This window comes from Coregonus clupeaformis, chromosome 12 (assembly GCF_020615455.1).
Source record: "Coregonus clupeaformis isolate EN_2021a chromosome 12, ASM2061545v1, whole genome shotgun sequence".
NCBI classification, from domain to species: Eukaryota; Metazoa; Chordata; class Actinopteri; order Salmoniformes; family Salmonidae; genus Coregonus; species Coregonus clupeaformis.
In genome coordinates, this window is record NC_059203.1 from 29,966,540 (window position 1) to 29,984,946 (window position 18,407).

Genomic DNA, 18,407 nt, shown 5'->3' on the forward strand with positions numbered 1-18,407 from the left:
AAGGAAGGATCAGCTGAGTCGTTTTAGGCTGTTACATACTTGTGGTTCACAAGGTTCAGAACGTACATATTGAGTGATAGGCTATTTCATTGGAAATTAAGCAATGAGAACATTTATCAAATGTGGTGCTTGTCTTGATGATTTTTAACAAACACCTAAATAAACAAGGTTTCAGTATAATTTTATTAATGCGAAGACTGCTGTGTGCTGGTGACCATGACTAGGAATTTCCCAAAGGATCACAGTCATAACCTGCCTGCCCAGGACATCAGTCTGGTGATGAAGAAGAGCCAGTTGCTGCTAGACCGGGGCCAGTGGGCCAACAAGCTAGAGTTCCTCTTGGCCGTGGCAGGCACCTTGGTGGGGCTGGGGAACTTGTGGAGGTTCCCATATCTGTGTTACAAAAATGGAGGAGGTAAGGGGCGCTACCGCACACTCGAGACACCTGCACACTTTATCACAGCCTTTGTACACTGCTACTGCATTTACACTAGGGTCATGTACTAAATGTACTTGATTGCCATGTCAACACAGTGGGAAAGAATAACCTTGCTATTCTTCTTATTTATGTTATCATAATTAATATTTGACTTGATATGGTTGTAAGGTACTGTGCTGTCTTTCCCCAAAGGTTTCATTATGATCGTAGTGGGTGTAAAGTGGGTGACACTTTAGGTACATTAAGGTACCTTTTAAGAGAGTTATAACTGTTTATAAACTACAAATTAACTAACTAATGGTTAAATGTCTTTAAACTACTTGGAAACCCTTTACAACCCTTTAACCCTATAGTGTCTAAGCCCTGTCTAAGCCGGGGGAGGGGTGTTTTAATCTAACATATGGAATTGATTTAAGATGGTCATACCAAGGATCATTTAGCTATTTGATTTGGAATTTTAAAACCCCTTAATGTTTCAAAAAAATATATACAAAAATATATACAAAAATATTTTTTACATGCATTTATCTCATTATTTTAGGCACTAAACTACAATATCTCCATATATACTTCCATTCATTTTTTAAACTGGTACCGGGGACCTTCAGACGAGTCTTGTGAGGCTTGTGGGCATCCTAGAGCAAAACGGAGAATGCCATGATGTTCGCGAGAGTCTCATCTTTCAACGTTTTTGTGAAAATACAAATTTTTGGGATGTCTCATGGTCTGACAAACACCGTTCTAGCTCTGCCACCTTTCACCGCAGATGCGGAAAGGCGATATCGGCGGCTGCGATGGATTGAGACGCAGCCCATGCAAAAAAACATATCTCTAGCTTAAACAGACTGATTTTAATGGGGATTTTAGTATTATGTTAATTCGATTTCAAATTGTAGGTTACGGGTACCTTGTGTTAAAGACCTGAGCTTGTGAAATATAGCTTGTGAAATGTAATCAACATTTAATCTCCTCTGGTATGGTTTGATGGGAAACGTTTGATACAGATACCTACATTGAATGCATTAAAAAGGTGTGGGGTGTGAACAGTAAAAGGGGAAGCAAGTATTAAGATCACTTTATTGCTCAATTGCACACAAGGTCCAACCTAACTTAAGCTTTTAACCCAACCCCTCTGAAAGTTGTGGGGGGTTAAGTGCCTTGCTCAAGGGCACAACAGCAGGCAATGGCATCGAGAATTTGATACCACAAACCCTCCGGTTGTCAGCTCACTTCCCACCAGATCATTCCCATTAGACCCGAACTGGCAATCCTCCGATTGCTGGCTCGCATCTCTAACCGCTAGGCTACCTGCTGCCCCGTAGTATCTATGACTGATTTATGTGTTTTGGCTCCCAATTACAGTAATAGTCTTCAAACTGACAGCATTTGTACCTCAGTGCTCCTACAATGTTATCAGTCTAGGCCAGAGGTTCCCAAACTTTTTCACTCAGGCCCCCCTTCCAGCATTGAGGAACATCCCGCACCCCCCACGTCCATTTCTATGGCACTGTTTATGACACAAACTGTTCACACCCCTCTTGTTGGCGGAGAGAACATTTTGTAGGTTTAAAGTTTATTTCCTGCAATTCTATACATTTTGCCATGGGATGGAGTCTTGCTTTTACCATTTTAAAGCTAATTTCCTGCAATTCTACACATTTGTCATGGGCTGCAAAGAAAATGTTGTAGTTCTAACCTGTTAAACTGTTTTGGGCTCCCCCTCCAAAAAGAATAATCAGAAAATAGAAACTGACATATAATTTGAAAGCTACAGGCCGAACTCAAATCTTACTGAAGGCAATGTCACAAGAATCTCCCCCCGACCGCCCCCCATAAAGGCCATAAATAATGCGCTATGGACATATTCATAGAGTATGAACAAAAATATAAATGCAACATGCAACAATTTCAATGATTTTACTGAATTACAATTCATATAAGGAAATCAGTCAATTGAAATAAATTCATTAGGCACACATCTATGGATTTCAAATGACTGGGCAGGGGCGCAGCCATGGGTGGGCCTGGGAGGACATAGGCCCACCCACTTTGGAGCCAGGCCCAGCCAATCAAAATGAGTTTTTCCCAACAAAAGGGCTTTATTACAGACAGAAATACTCCTAATGATGGCTGGTCTCAGACAATTCCGCAGGTGAAGAAACCGGATGTGGAGGTCCTGGGCTGGCGTGGTTACACGTGGTCTGCGGTTGTGAAGCCGGTTGGATGTACTGCCAAATTCTCTAAGACGACGTTAACATTAAATTATCTGGCAACAGCGCTGGTGGACATCCCCCCAGTCAGCATGCCAATCGCACGCTCCCTCAAAACTTGAGACATCTGTGGCATTGTGTTGTGTGACAAAACTGCATGTTTTAGAGTCTCCAGCACAAGGTGCCCCTGTGGAATGATCATGCTGTTTAATCAGCTTCTTGATATGCCACACTTGTCCTGTGGATGGATTATCTTGGCAAAGAAGAAATGGTCACTAACAGGGATGTAAACAAATTTGTGTACAGAATTTGAGAGAAATAAGCTTTTTGTGCGTATAGAACATTTCTGGGATCTTTTATTTCAGCTCATGAAACATGGGACCAACACATAAAATGTTGTGTTTATGTTTTTGTTCAGTAATAAGTCAAGTCACCAAATGCAAACATTTAGTATGGATGGAGGGAGTACACCCTGATGGTCATTGTAAAGCAATACATTTCCTTCTCTATCCAAATGACCTTGTATGCATCCTCCACATGCGCCGTTTAGCTAGCTCATCATTTACAATAGGAAAAGTGAATGGGGAAAAAACTCCATAACTTGAAAGCCCTGATTGCTAAGGTCTTTTTAAGATGTCAGGCTTGAAAATCCGTTCATCCATTTTGGCACTGTAATTCACTACCCAAACCAGACACAACTGGTTTCAAGTGGCCAAGAGCATGTGATCTCCTACTGCTGTTTAGTGGATGAGCTGGGAATCAGACAGAGGATATATTTACATCAATGGATAGGTATAGACTTCAGCTTGGCATTCCTTATGGAACAGTAATTGTTGACCTATTTTATCTCAAAACTAGACGTTCAAATCTCTTATTCCCCAACATGGGGGGCAATTTGGGGGAACCCAATCTCGGCCTCTGTAGTAGTCACATTGTTGCTGACACCTTTATCTGAATCCTACCGTTCTTACCTTTCTAACTGTAGTAAGCATGTGTTTGTAGGACCTATAGTTTTGAAACCGTAATGTACTTTATGAGGGTAGTATACAATATTATGTGTCATTTAGAGAATGCCTCCAGAGGTGGACAGAGTTTATTATAGCTAATTTCCTGCAATTGTACACATTTTGCCATGTCTTATATGTGTTCATGTGATATTTGAGTGACTCAAACATTACAAGAAAATCAATGGGCTAAAGAAACCTAGCTAAAAAACGTTAGCAGACATGGGCTAGTTGATCTAGACATTAGAGTTATAAATAGCTCTCTAAGGTCTGCAATGACTGACATGACAAGAGGAAAACTGCTGTTGCACTACTCAGTTTAAAAATTCCGCCTCGTGCATTCTACTATCAAAACTTTCCGGAGTAAGTTGAAAGCCAGACTGAGTTCCTAAAAAAAAAAAAAAAACTTGCGCCCCCTAGGCCCAACAGTTTGGGAACTGCTGGTCTAGGCCATGTGATTAACATTTTATGAAGTAGCTATGTAGGGCGTCCTCCGCTCTGCATGTGGATCAAGTTAGGCATAACAACACTTTGTAACCGTCCTCACAGGTGCATTCCTGATTCCATATGTTCTGTTCCTGCTCTCCTGTGGGATCCCCATGTTCCTCCTGGAGACAGCCATGGGACAGTACACCTCGCAGGGCTGCATCACCTGCTGGAGACACTTCTGCCCTCTCTTTGAAGGTTACTACTGCAAGCATAGAATTACATATAGAATCCCAGTGTGTGTGCTTGTGTGTGTGTGTGTGAGTGTGAGAGAGAGCGTGAGAGAGAATGATAAGATCTTTATAGCTGCAAGAACATTTCATTTTAGGGACCCTCTTAGTACAGTATGCACTGTACTGTGCTGATGGGTTTTGTTTTGTAAATAGCGGGTGAGCCCAAGAGGAAATATTCCACAGTATATATAGAGTCACCTCCATAATGATTGGCACCCTTAATAGAGATGAGCAGAAAATACTGTATAATATATAATACAAATACTGCTCTATATTGTATGCTAAATAAATGGGAAACATTATTTTATGCTAATACAGTTGCTCAGAGAAATATATTATTTTTTAACAAGTAATATTTTTTTATCTCAAAAAGATGGGTGTCAAACTTATTGGCACCTCTAAATATTCTTAGAAATAAAATCAAACAAAATAAAATCTGCTCAATGAATCTCATCGTAAGGAACTGTATTGTGTCCTTCCATGGCTGCCTGTTTCACTAAGGTATAAAAATGAGATAAAATGCATGTTAAATCCCTTTGTGATGGGAAAAGTCAAAGAACTCACAAACGAAGAGGCAAATTGTTGTTGACCTTCATATATCAGGCAATATATATATATATATATATATATGTATATATATACATTATAAATACACTAAAAAAATTAAGGGAACACTTAAACAACACAATGTAACTCCAAGTCAATCACACTTCTGTGAAATCAAACTGTCCACTTAGGAAGCAACACTGATTGACAATAAATGTCACATGCTGTTGTGCAAATGGAATAGACAACAGGTGGAAATTATAGGCAATTAACAAGACACCCACAATAAAGGACTGGTTTTGCAGGTGGTGACAACACAGACCACTTCTCAGTTCCTATGCTTCCTGGCTGATGTTTTGGTCACTTTTGAATGCTGGCGGTGCTTTCACTCTAGTGGTAGCATGAGACGGAGTCTACAACCCACACAAGTGGCTCAGGTAGTGCAGCTCATCCAGGATGGCACATCAATGCGAGCTGTGGCAAGAAGGTTTGCTGTGTCTGTCAGCGTAGTGTCCAGAGCATGGAGGCGCTACCAGGAGACAGGCCAGTACATCAGGAGACGTGGAGGAGGCCGTAGGAGGGCAACAACCCAGCAGCAGGACTGCTACCTCCGCCTTTGTGCAAGGAGGAGCAGGAGGAGCACTGCCAGAGCCCTGCAAAATGACCTCCAGCAGGCCACAAATGTGCATGTGTCTGCTCAAACGGTCAGAAACAGACTCCATGAGGGTGGTATGAGGGCCCGACGTCCACAGGTGGGGGTTGTGCTTACAGCCCAACACCGTGCAGGACGTTTGGCATTTGCCAGAGAACACCAAGATTGGCAAATACGCCACTGGCGCCCTGTGCTCTTCACAGATGAAAGCAGGTTCACACTGAGCACATGTGACAGACGTGACAGAGTCTGGAGACGCCATGGAGAACATTCTGCTGCCTGCAACATCCTCCAGCATAACCGGTTTGGCGGTGGGTCAGTCATGGTGTGGGGTGGCATTTCTTTGGGGGGCCGCACAGCCCTCCATGTGCTCGCCAGAGGTAGCCTGACTACCATTAGGTACCGAGATGAGATCCTCAGACCCCTTGTGAGACCATATGCTGGTGCGGTTGGCCCTGGGTTCCTCCTAATGCAAGACAATGCTAGACCTCATGTGGCTGGAGTGTGTCAGCAGTTCCTGCAAGAGGAAAGCATTGATGCTATGGACTGGCCCGCCCGTTCCCCAGACCTGAATCCAATTGAGCACATCTGGGACATCATGTCTCGCTCCATCCACCAACGCCACGTTGCACCACAGACTGTCCAGGAGTTGGCGGATGCTTTAGTCCAGGTCTGGGAGGAGATCCCTCAGGAGACCATCCGCCACCTCATCAGGCGCATGCCCAGGCATTGTAGGGAGGTCATACAGGCACGTGGAGGCCACACACACTACTGAGCCTCATTTTGACTTGTTTTAAGGACATTACATTTAATTTTGAGGGTGACTCCAAATCCAGACCTCCATGGGTTGATAAATTTGATTTCCATTGATAATTTTTGTGTGATTTTGTTGTCAGCACATTCAACTATGTAAAGAAAAAAGTATTTAATAAGATTATTTCATTCATTCAGATCTAGGATGTGTTATTTTAGTGTTCCCTTTATTTTTTTGAGCAGTGTATATATATATACACTACTGTTCAAAAGTTTGGGGTCACTTAGAAACGTCCTTGTTTTCGAAAGAAAAGCTAATTTTTTGTCCATTAAAAAAACATCAAATTGATCAGAAATACAGTGTAGACATTGTTAATGTTGTAAATGGCTATCGTAACTGGAAACGGCTGATTTTTTATGGAATATCTACATAGGCGTACAGAGGCCCATTATCAGCAACCATCAGTCCTGTGTTCCAATGGCACGTTGTGTTTGCTAATCCAAGTTTATCATTTTAAAAGGCTAATTGATCATTAGAAAACCCTTTTGCAATTATGTTAGCACAGCTGAAAACTGTTGTGCTGATTAAAGAAGCAATAAAACTGGCCTTGCTACCAAATCTACAATTAAACGCCCCCTCCATGCCAATGGGCTCTTTGGAAGGGTTGCTTAAAAAAGCCTTTATTGAAAGCAACCAACAAAGGTAAACTGCTGTAATTTGCTAAACGGCATTGGTATTTGGATTGCAACTGGTGTTATGTTCAGATGACATGAAAATAGAGCTCCTTGGCCACGCACACCAGTGGTGGGTTTGGTGTCGAAAGAAGGATGCATATAGAAAAAACAACCTCATACCTACTGTAAAATATGGTGGTGGATCTTTGATCTTATGGGGCTGTTTTGCTTCCACTGTTCCTGGGGCCCTTGTTAAGGTGAACAGCATTAAGAACTCCACCAAGTACCAGGACATTTTAGCCCAAAACCTGGTTGCCTCTGCCAGGAGGTTGCCTCTGCCAGGAGGCTGAAACTTGGCTGCAAGTGGATTTTACAGCAAGACAATAACCCCAGCACAAATCAAAATCCAGAAAGAAAGGGTTAATTGACAACAAAATCAACATTTTGCATTGACCATCTCAGTCTCCGGACTTGAACCCCATCGAAAACCTGTGGTTTGACTGGAAGAGGGCAGTCCTTAAGCGTGTGTTCTCCAATCTCATAAAATATTTTAGAAAAAAGCTCAGTCTCATTATCCTTGCAAGGGGAGTGTACCAGAGTATCGAAAACAGGGGTGCCAATAATTTTGAAACCTTGATTTTTTTTAAAATATGGTTTATTACTTGTTAAACAAAATCTGTTTCTCTGCAATTGTATTATTATAAAATAATATAAATTAAAAACATTTATTGCCTACAATATACTGTAGGTCCGTATTTGTATTATTTATTTATTTTTGCTAATATTTATCAAGGGTTCCATACATTTTGGAGGTGATCTACTCATGAAAATGTTGCTCAATTCTGACGTGGCTATTTGAATATGTAGTCAGAATGCTCTCAAGGCAATAGTACTCTAATCCATATGTGAATTAGCATTTTTTAAATAAATGTTTACAATTTCTTACCCTATATAATACTTTATATTACAAAATGATCACAGGATGAAATAGTACAGGAAAGACATATTTAGCTTGTTTCAGCTTATCCATTATGAATTTACTCAAAACAGCCAACCTTAGCCCCCCCCAAAAATCCCTCCAAGCCAACCTTATCTGGGTGGAAAACACAAAACCTGCAAACAGGAAACTGTGCATATTTACATTTAAGTGCACTTACAATTGTTTTGTTTGTCCCCAGGGATTGGTTATGCCACCCAGGTGGTCATTGCGTATGCTGCAGTGTCATACATCATCATCCAGGCCTGGGCCTTCTTCTACTTGTTCTCCTCCTTCAGTGCCGAGGTGCCATGGGCCAGCTGCAGAAACGCCTGGAACACAGGTAATAACAGTAACATGGGTAATAACAGTTAGTAACACGGGTCATAGCACTTACAGTTATATACATATTGACATATACAATAGGTCAATTACACAGGCAATAACAGGTAATAACAGGTGATAACACAAGTAATAACATGTAATAACAAAGGTAATAACAGTTAATAAAACAGGTATTAATAGTTAATAACATGAATACACAGAAAATAAGTTAATTACACAGGAAATAACAGTTAACCCTAAAGGACCACACACACCACACCGATTGTCGATCTTCTGTTCGTCTGCCGCTTGTTCGGCGTCGTGTGTTTTAGGGACCACCTGCTGATGGATGTCTGGCTGCCAACATTTTTGTGCGATTCTACATGAAGAATCGGTTTGCACTCAGTTTGCAAATTACATCCGGCACTCTGTTCAGAAGTGCTAAGTACTATCGGCTGGCAAAAGCTATTGGTGTGTCCGAGCCTTAAAAGTGGCAACATATTTATATACTTAAAAGTGCCAACTCCAAATTGGTAATGATTGCAAAGAGACACTGTCTGTCAAGCAGTAACACATTTGTATTTTATTAACCTTTTGCAACACATATGTTAACATTTTCACACCTTTATAGTCAAATGTGATGGATGTTTTTAATGCTTGAAGTTATTTTGATCAATTTCATCCACAACAACTTTTCATGAACCTTTGTCTGTTATTCATTCAAAGTCTTGTGTTTCTCTGATACTGAGAGGCTGAGAAATTGACGATTGAGTTAATCTGACGTACTGGTACGAACTAAGCCCCGATATGGGCGCCGGTGCCATATTAGACTTTTGACTCTAGCTTTGAATGCTATGGGTTATCAACTCAACTTGGTGTGGAGACATTGACTGGAGGGGAAATAATGTAGGTATTTATATTTTTGAGCAGAGGTGGCACCACAGGTCCCAGAAAAGTGTGGGCAAATTTTTCTTGATGGTAACCAGGTAAAACTTCGTAACCTAGTTGTAGCAGGGATTGACCTTAAAACCTCTTAAATGTAATCTACGTAATCCCAGAAAGTAATTATTTATCATGAGAGGACCATAAACAAGTAATGCTACATACTCCAAGAAAGGTTAAAATCTCACCTTTCCGGTTAAAATAGTTATAAATTGCTGAGGTGTAGTCACTTTTGAGGACACAGTATAAATATGATATAAATATGAAATATTTTCTATGAGGTATTTCCTATTCAACAAAACTATGAATAAGGCTTGAAATGACTTACAATACCAGTCAAAGGTTTGGACACACCTACTCATTCAAGGGTTATCTTTATTTTTACTATTTTCTACATTGTAGAATAATAGTGAAGACATCAAAACTATGAAATAACACATATGGAATCAAGTAGTAACCAAAAAGGTGATAAACAAATCAAAATATATTTTATATTTGAGATTCTTCAAATAGCCACCCTTTGCCTTGATGACAGCTTGCACACTCTTGTCATTCTCTCAACCAGCTTCACCTGGAATGCTTTTCCAACAGCCTTGAAGGACTTCCCACATATGCTTAGCACTTGTTGGCTGCTTTTCCTTCACTCTGCCGTCCGACTCATCCCAAACCATCTCAATTGGGTTGAGGTCGGGGGATTGTGGAGGCCAGGTCATCTGATGCAGCACTCCTTCTTAAAATAGCCCTTAACACAGCCTGGAGATGTGTTGGGTCAATCAATCAATCAATCATATTTATTTATAAAGCCCTTTTTACATCAGCAGATGTCACAAAGTGCTATACAGAAACCCAGCCTAAAACCCCAAACAGCAAGAAATGCAGATGTAGAAGCACGGTCATTGTCCTGTTGAAAAACAAATGCTTGTCCCACTAAGCCCAAACCAGATGGGATGGCGTATTGCTGCAGAATGCTGTGGTAGCCATGCTGGTTAAGTGAATTCTGTCACGGTTCAGACAGACGACAAGAGGACCACAATTGCGTCACACCAGAAAGTTTATTAAAACTTAAGGGAAAAGGGAAGTAGGGAGTGAGTGAAGGCTCCAGGGGTTATCCCGTCCAATGTGCTGGGTCTGTGCCCCCCCCCAGTGGCAGCGATGCGTCCGATGACGCCGGTGGTTGGTGGTCCAGAAGTCCTGGGGGGGGGGAGGAAACACAGACACAACGGGGCGGATGAAACAAGGCAGAAGTACAGTTCAAGGGAAATCCAAATACGTTGTAGCAAGGCAGAAGGCTGGTCAGAGTTACCGGGGTCGAAGAGTAGTCAGGAGTCGTAATGGCAGAAAGCAGGTCTGGTTTTCCTGGGGCAGAAGAGTATCCAAGAATCAGGCAGGTCCGGGGGTCACAAAACAAGGGTGAGCCAGAAGCGCGAGCACACAGGTTCCGGGTGTGAGCTTTGCAGACGATCTGACAAAGGAGAGCTGAAAGACAGGACTTTAAATACTGGGAGAGGTTAGTGGGTAATGCAGCGCAGCTGGCAGAGTAATTAGAGCCGAGCAGAGCAGGGACAGGTGGCGCTAGTTAGGCTGAGTGAGAGAGAGAGAGATGAGCAGAGTGGAAGATAGTGGAAACACATTAAGGTGGTAACCCGGTGGAGTGAGAGGGCTCATGACAGAACCCCCCAAGGGACGGCCCCAGAAGTCCCAAGAGCAACACCACGCCGGGCGGGAGGAGGGGAGCCGGAGGAGGGCTAGAACTCCTCCGAACGGTCCGAGCGAACGCCCTCATCCTCGGAGGAAGCCGGAGGGCCGTGGTCGGGAGATGGGACAGGTCCCGAGACAGGATCAGGCACAGGACAGGAAGCCGAGCGGGCAGGACGGTTAGGGATCCCTCTGGGGCGGCCCCTACGGATTGCAGGTTGATCAGGATGCCGTTGGTGGAAGGCGGTGATGAGAGTCCTATCCACAATCCGACTAGCTGGCACCCAGGTCCTTTCCTCAGGTCCATAGCCCTCCCAGTCAATGAGGTACTGGAGACCCCTACCCCTCCGTCTGGACCGAAGCAGGCGGCGGACGGTGTAAACCAGACCACCATCGACGAGCTGTGGAGGAGGAGGACAAGCGCAGCAGGGACCAGCGGACTCTCATGAATGGGCTTAATCTTAGACACATGGAAAGTGGGGTGCACCCTCATGGAATTAGGCAGTTGGAGCCGGACAGCAGTTGGGCTAATCACTCTTATGATAGGGAATGGGCCAATGAACCGAGGTGCCAACTTCTGCGACTCCACCCTGAGTGGCAGGTTCCTTGACGACAACCACACCCTTTGACCAACATGGTAGGTGGGAGCAGGGATTCTCCGACGGTTGGCCCCGGTAGTGTAGCTGGCAACGGATCTGAGAAGTGTGGCTCGGGCCTGTGACCAGGTGCGGCGACATCGACGGGCAAACGCAAGTGCAGATGGGCAAGTAACCTCCCCTTCCTGACTGGCAAATAGAGGAGGCTGGTATCCATAAACACATTGGAAAGGGGACATACCGATGGCAGAGCAGGTCAGAGAATTGTGTGCGTACTCCACCCATGTCAATTGCTGCGACCAGGAGTGGGGGTTGCGTGAAGTCATGCATCGCAGTGCCTTCTCGAGCTCCTGATTTGCCCGCTCTGACTGCCCATTGGATTGGGGATGGAATCCGGAAGTCAGACTGACTGTGGCTCCCAGCAGGTGACAGAACTCCTTCCAAAAAGCGGAGGAGAATTGTGGACCACGGTCAGAAACTACATCCTTTGGCAGTCCGTGGATCCGGAAGACGTGTTCCAGGACCACCTGGGCGGTCTCCTTGGCGGTTGGGAGCTTGGGGAGGGGAATGAAGTGTGCCATCTTGCTGAATCGGTCAACTATGGTGAGAATGACGGTCTTGCCCCTTGAAGGGGGCAGCCCCGTGACAAAGTCAAGGGCGATGTGAGACCAGGGACGTCTGGGCACAGGCAGGGGCTGCAGCAATCCGGCTGGGGGCTGGCAGGACGACTTGTGTTGGTTGCAGATGGGGCAGGCTTGGACGAATTCCCGTACATCCTTTCTCAGAGCGGGCCACCAGAACCTCTGGGCGAGCAGGTTGTAAGTGCGGGTGGAGCCAGGGTGACAAGCTAGGCGGGAGTCATGTCCCCACTGAACGACCTGGGACCTTAGGTTTTCGGGGACAAAAGGCGGTCAGCTGGGCAAGTGCTGGGACCGGGCTGGTTACGGAGAGCTTCCAGCACCTGTTCCTCAACAGCCCAGGTCAGAGCTGCTACGATGCAGGGACTTGGCAGAATCGACACAGGATCCTTGGAGGGGTTGTCATCCTTCTGGAATTGACGGGAGAGGGCGTCTGGCTTGGTGTTGCGTGATCCAGGCCGGTATGACAGAGTGAAATTAAACCTGGTAAAGAACAGGGCCCAGCGGGACTGCCTGGAGTTCAACCGCTTTGGCCGTGCGGATGTACTCCAAGTTCTTATGATCGGTCCAAACGAGAAATGGAATGGTGGACCCCTCCAGCCAGTGACGCCACTCCTCCAAGGCAAGCTTCACAGCCAGCAGCTCTCGGTTCCCTATGTCGTAATTGCACTCAGAGGGGGACAACCGACGTGAGAAAAAGGCACAGGGATGGAGCTTCCTATCCTCCGCAGCCCACTGAGAAATCACAGCACCAACTCCCACATCCGAGGCGTCCACCTCCACAATGAATTGCCGGTCCACGTCAGGCATCTGGAGGATGGGAGCGGAGGTGAACCTTACCTTGAGGGTACTGAAGGCCTTGTCGGCTGCTGGGGTCCAGGTGAAGGGTTGCTTGGTGCTGGTTAGAGCAGTGAGAGGGGCAGCAACGGTACTGTAGTTCCGGATAAACTTTCTATAGAAGTTAGCAAACCCCAGAAACTGTTGCAGCTTCTTTCTGTTCTCCGGAACTGGCCATGAAGTGACTGCTGATACTTTGGCAGGATCCATTTGGATACTTCCCTCTGCCACTATGTACCCCAGGAAGGCCACTGTCTTGACGTGAAACTCACATTTCTCTGCCTTGGCGTAGAGGGAATTCTCCAGAAGACGATGAAGGACTTGCTGGACATGGCGGGTGTGTTCAGACAGGTTTCTGGAGTAGATTAAGATGTCATCCAGGTAAACGAAGACAAACTTGTTTAACATGTCCCGCAGTACATCATTCACTAGAGCCTGGAACACAGCAGGAGCATTGGTGAGGCCAAAAGGCATAACCAGATACTCGTAGTGGCCTGTTGGTGTATTGAATGCGGTCTTCCATTCATCTCCCTCCCGGATCCGCACTAGGTGGTAAGCGTTTCTGAGATCCAACTTGGTAAAAACAGTGGCTCCCTGGAGCAACTCAAAAGCAGAGGTGAGCAGAGGGAGAGGGTAACGGTTTTTTCACTGTGATGTCGTTGAGTCCCCTGTAGTCGATGCAGGGGCGAAGAGATCCGTCCTCTTCCCCACAAAGAAGAAGCCAGCACCAGCCGGAGATGAAGATGAACGGATCAATCCTGTGGACAGAGAGTCATTGATGTAGTCCTCCATGGACCTTCTTTCAGGAGCAGACAACGAATAAAGACGGCCCCTTGGAGGGGCTGTTCCAGGGAGGAGGTCGATGGCACAGTCGTACGGTCGGTGAGGGGGCAGAGATGTGGCTCTTGCTTTGTTAAACACTTCTCTGAGACCATGGTAGCATTCTGGGACATGGGAGAGGTCAGGAGCGGAGTTAGTAGGTACTGGCCGAGGGGGGTAGTGCGGCAGCAAGCAGGCAGGTTCGGTGGCAGTCCTCTCCCCACTCCCTGATCACCCCGGTCACCCAGTCGAGCTGAGGGTTGTGCCGGGCGGAGCCATGGGTAACCCAGGATGAGGGGTTGGCCTGGAGAGGGGAGCAGGTGAAACTGGATAGTTTCTTGATGGTTTCCGGACAGACCCATCAAGACCGGGGCCGTGACATGAGTGACCGATCCGAGTAAGTGTCCGTCCAGTGCCCGGGCAGGAATAGGAGGTGTCAAACGGAGGTTCTCCAGTCCCAGTTGGCGTGCCAGCTTGATGTCCATTATGTTGGCTTCGGCGCCAGAATCCACCAGAGCAGCCAGGGTGTGAGTTGAGTCAGAGAGGCGGAGGTGAACTTGCAGCAAGGGTTTGCGGTCGGAGGACTGGATGGTCATTGAGCTCAACCGGACTCCCCCTATGCCCGGTGAGCTTCGGCTTTTAAAGGGCAGGTTACCACACGATGTCCATCACCTCCACAATAGAGGCAGAGGTTTGAGGTGAAGCGGCGCTGGCGCTCTGCAGGAGTGAGAGAGGCTCGCCCAATCTCCATAGGCTCAGACTGATCAAGCTGACTTGGGTGAGTGGCAGTAGCTGACAGGAGCCCAGTCGGATCTCTCCGAATGCCGGTAGTTGGTGGACCTTGGCGCCCCCTCTCACGACGACGGGTCTGTATCCTTCTGTCGATCCGGACAGTCAGTGCGATGGCTTCATCAAGAGTGGAAGGTAGTTCATGGGAGACCAACTCGTCCTTGATATAGTCAGCCAAGCTATGGAAGAACGCGTCCACCAACGATGGTGTGTTCCAAGAACTTCGTCTTGCCAGGGTTCGGAAGTCGATGGAATGGTCTGCGACTGTACGTCTGCCTTGTCGAATACAGAACAGTTCACGAGACGCCTCTGCGGTTGGTGAATCCAGGTCAAACACCTTCAGCATCTCCTCAGCAAACAGGTCGAAGGTTGCACATGCGGGGGTTTGACGTTCGAACTCTGCTGTTCCCCAGAGTCGAGCTCGGCCCGTCAGGTGAGTGATGGCATACCCGACCCTAGCCCCCTCCGTGGCGAAGGTCCTTGGCTGCAAGGAGAACTGAAGTCGGCAGCTAGTCAGGAATGGCCGGACCTGGGTAGAATCGCCGTTGAACCGCTCGGGGTTTCCAATCTTGGGTTCGGGGCAGCGGCTGCAATGACCGGGGCAGGTAACTCGGAGGCAGGGCTGGTGGGCAGACTGGCTGGGGTAAGGTTGGTGAGGAGTTGGATGATCCTGGCGAGTTGTTGTTGCTGCTGCTGGGACTGCTGCTGGTGCTGCTGGAACTGCTGATGCTGTTGGTGGCCGACCTGAAGCAGAGAGGTGATGTCGCCGCTCATGCGGCCTAGCTCTCTCTCAGTGTGTTCCAGGCGTAGCATGGCGGTGGGTTGCTCAGGTTCTTCGGTTTCCATGTCGGGGGAAGTGTGCGCTGAGTCCATAATGGTCAGATCGTACTGTCACGGTTCAGACAGACGACAAGAGGACCACAATTGCGTCACACCAGAAAGTTTATTAAAACTTAAGGGAAAAGGGAAGTAGGGAGTGAGTGAAGGCTCCAGGGGTTATCCCGTCCAATGTGCTGGGTCTGTGCCCCCCAGTGGCAGCGATGCGTCCGATGACGCCGGTGGTTGGTGGTCCAGAAGTCCTGGGGGGAGGAAACACAGACACAACGGGGCGGATGAAACAAGGCAGAAGTACAGTTCAAGGGAAATCCAAATACGTTGTAGCAAGGCAGAAGGCTGGTCAGAGTTACCGGGGTCGAAGAGTAGTCAGGAGTCGTAATGGCAGAAAGCAGGTCTGGTTTTCCTGGGGCAGAAGAGTATCCAAGAATCAGGCAGGTCCGGGGTCACAAAACAAGGGTGAGCCAGAAGCGCGAGCACACAGGTTCCGGGTGTGAGCTTTGCAGACGATCTGACAAAGGAGAGCTGAAAGACAGGACTTTAAATACTGGGAGAGGTTAGTGGGTAATGCAGCGCAGCTGGCAGAGTAATTAGAGCCGAGCAGAGCAGGGACAGGTGGCGCTAGTTAGGCTGAGTAGAGAGAGAGAGATGAGCAGAGTGGAAGATAGTGGAAACACATTAAGGTGGTAACCCGGTGGAGTGAGAGGGCTCATGACAGAATTCTAAATAAATCACAGACAGTGTCACCATCAAAGCACCCCCACACCATAACTACTCTTCCTCCATGCTTTACAGTGGGAACTCCATTGGAGAACGGAGATCATCCGTTCACCCACACCGCGTTTCACAAAGACACGGCAGTTGGAACCAAAAATCTCAAATTTAGACTCCAGACCAAAGCACACATTTCCACTTGTCTAATGTCCATTGCTCGTGTTTCTTGGCCCAAGCAGGTCTCTTCTTCTTATTGCATTTTTTACATTTTAGTCATTTAGCAGACGCTCTTATCCAGAGCGACTTACAGTTAGTGAGCGCATACAATTTCATACTGGCCCCCCGTGGGAAACGAACCCACAACCCTGGCGTTGCAAGCCATGCTCTACCAACTGAGCTATTGGTGTCCTTTAGTAGTGGTTTCTTTGCAGCAATTTGACCATGAAGGCCTGATTCACACAGTCCCCTCTGAACAGTTGATGTTGAGATGTGTCTGTGACTTGAACTCTTTGAAGCATTTATTTGGGCTGCAATTTCTTAGGCTGGTAACTCTAATGTAACTCTGCAGCAGAGGTAACTCTGGGTCTTTCATTCCTGTGGTGGGCCAGTTTCATCATAACGCTTGATTGTTTTTGCGACTGCACTTGAAGAAACTTTAAAAGTTCTTGAAATGTTCCGTATTGAGTGACCTTCATGTCGTAAAGTAATGATGGACTGCTGTTTCTCTTTGCTTATTTGAGCTGTTCTTTCCATAATATGGACTTGGTCTTTTACCAAATAGGGCTATCTTCTGTATACTCCCCCTACCTTGTCACAACACAACTGATTTGCTGAAACGCATTAAGAAGGAAAGACATTTCACAAATTAGCTTTTAACAAGGCACACCTGTTAATTGAAATGCATTCCAGGTGACTACATCATGAAGCTGGTTGAGAGAATGCCAAGCGTGTGCAAAGCTGTCATCAAGGCAAAGGGTGGCTATTTGAAGAATCTCAAATATAACATATATTTTGATTTGTTTAACACTTTTTTTGGGTTACTACATGATTCCATATGTGTTATTTCATAGTTTTGATGTCTTCACTATTATTCTACAATGTAAAAAATAGTAAAAATAAAGAAAAACCCTTGAATGAGTAGGTGTGTCCAAACATTTGACTGATAGTGTATATGCTTTCTAAATATAGTATAATAACATTATAAAACCGCTAACTATACGATTTCACCTTCCTTATAACTTTAAAATACATATTTGTATGTTTAGTGTTAAAGAAAATGTGCACTGTTTCTAAAGGTCTCTCTTGATCAAAACATCTGCCCCCACCGCAGTGAATGTCAGGCAGCTCTAGCTTGGCTTCCTGAACTCATTACGAACTCGCCTTTCATCTCATATTAATCTTGTCCATCTATGACAAACAGAAAGTGTTATTTTTGTTTAAAATCTATTAATGATTTTAGATTAATGGCTATAAATCGATCTCTGAATATGCTATAGTGATGAAACCACTCTCTCCTGCTGCGCTACAGTGTAAGAATTGCAGGCATGTGCTTAGTCAGTGGCTGGTTGGTAACCTTTTATTACATTTGTATTTATTAGGATCCCCATTATCTGACGCCAATGACAAGTATAGAACTACATACATTTCAAATAAGAATACACACTTTCATAAATGTATGCTTTAGCATTCCATGCATCATGTACTCATTATAACAGCAATACTGCAGCCATTAATTTTCTCATGTATTGCGATCCTTTGCTCTACTGTTACAATTGCTTTGTCTAAGTATGTCCTGATATCCTAATCTCACAGCATCCTTGAATCCTGATATCCTAATCTCACAGCACCAGTTGTTCTGTAAACACAGTATCCTTCAGTATCCTTAGTTATTTTGTTTTACGTCAATACTATGCATCATCATGTGATTCATAGATGCTACTGAATTAAAGTGCACCACACACGAAAACCGAAATGCAATTTGTATTTGTATTTGTATTTATTAGGGATCCCCATTCTTCCTGGGATCCAAACATATTAAAGCACTTCAATTACATATAAAACAAAATATAAAACAGTACATCATATGACATTATTACACCACTACCTATCTACAATACAAAATGTTTAATACCACCATACAACAATATCACAATGTGTGCGTATGCATGTGTCTATACCCTAGTGTGTGTCTCTTCACTGTCCCCGTTGTTCCATAAGGTGTATATTTACCTGTTTTTTAAATCTG

General features: G+C 45.5%; 1 protein-coding gene across 1 annotated transcript in view; it reads left to right on the forward strand.

Moving 5' to 3' along the window:
* Positions 1-216: 216 nt before the first annotated feature.
* Positions 217-18,407, forward strand: part of LOC121578467 (sodium- and chloride-dependent GABA transporter 2) — a 74,110-nt gene continuing 55,919 nt past the window's right edge. The window contains exons 1-3 of the mRNA XM_041892841.1: positions 217-415; positions 4,203-4,337; positions 8,177-8,317. Of these exons, the coding sequence (XP_041748775.1) occupies positions 217-415; positions 4,203-4,337; positions 8,177-8,317 (475 nt within the window). The remainder of the gene's footprint in view (positions 416-4,202; positions 4,338-8,176; positions 8,318-18,407) is intronic.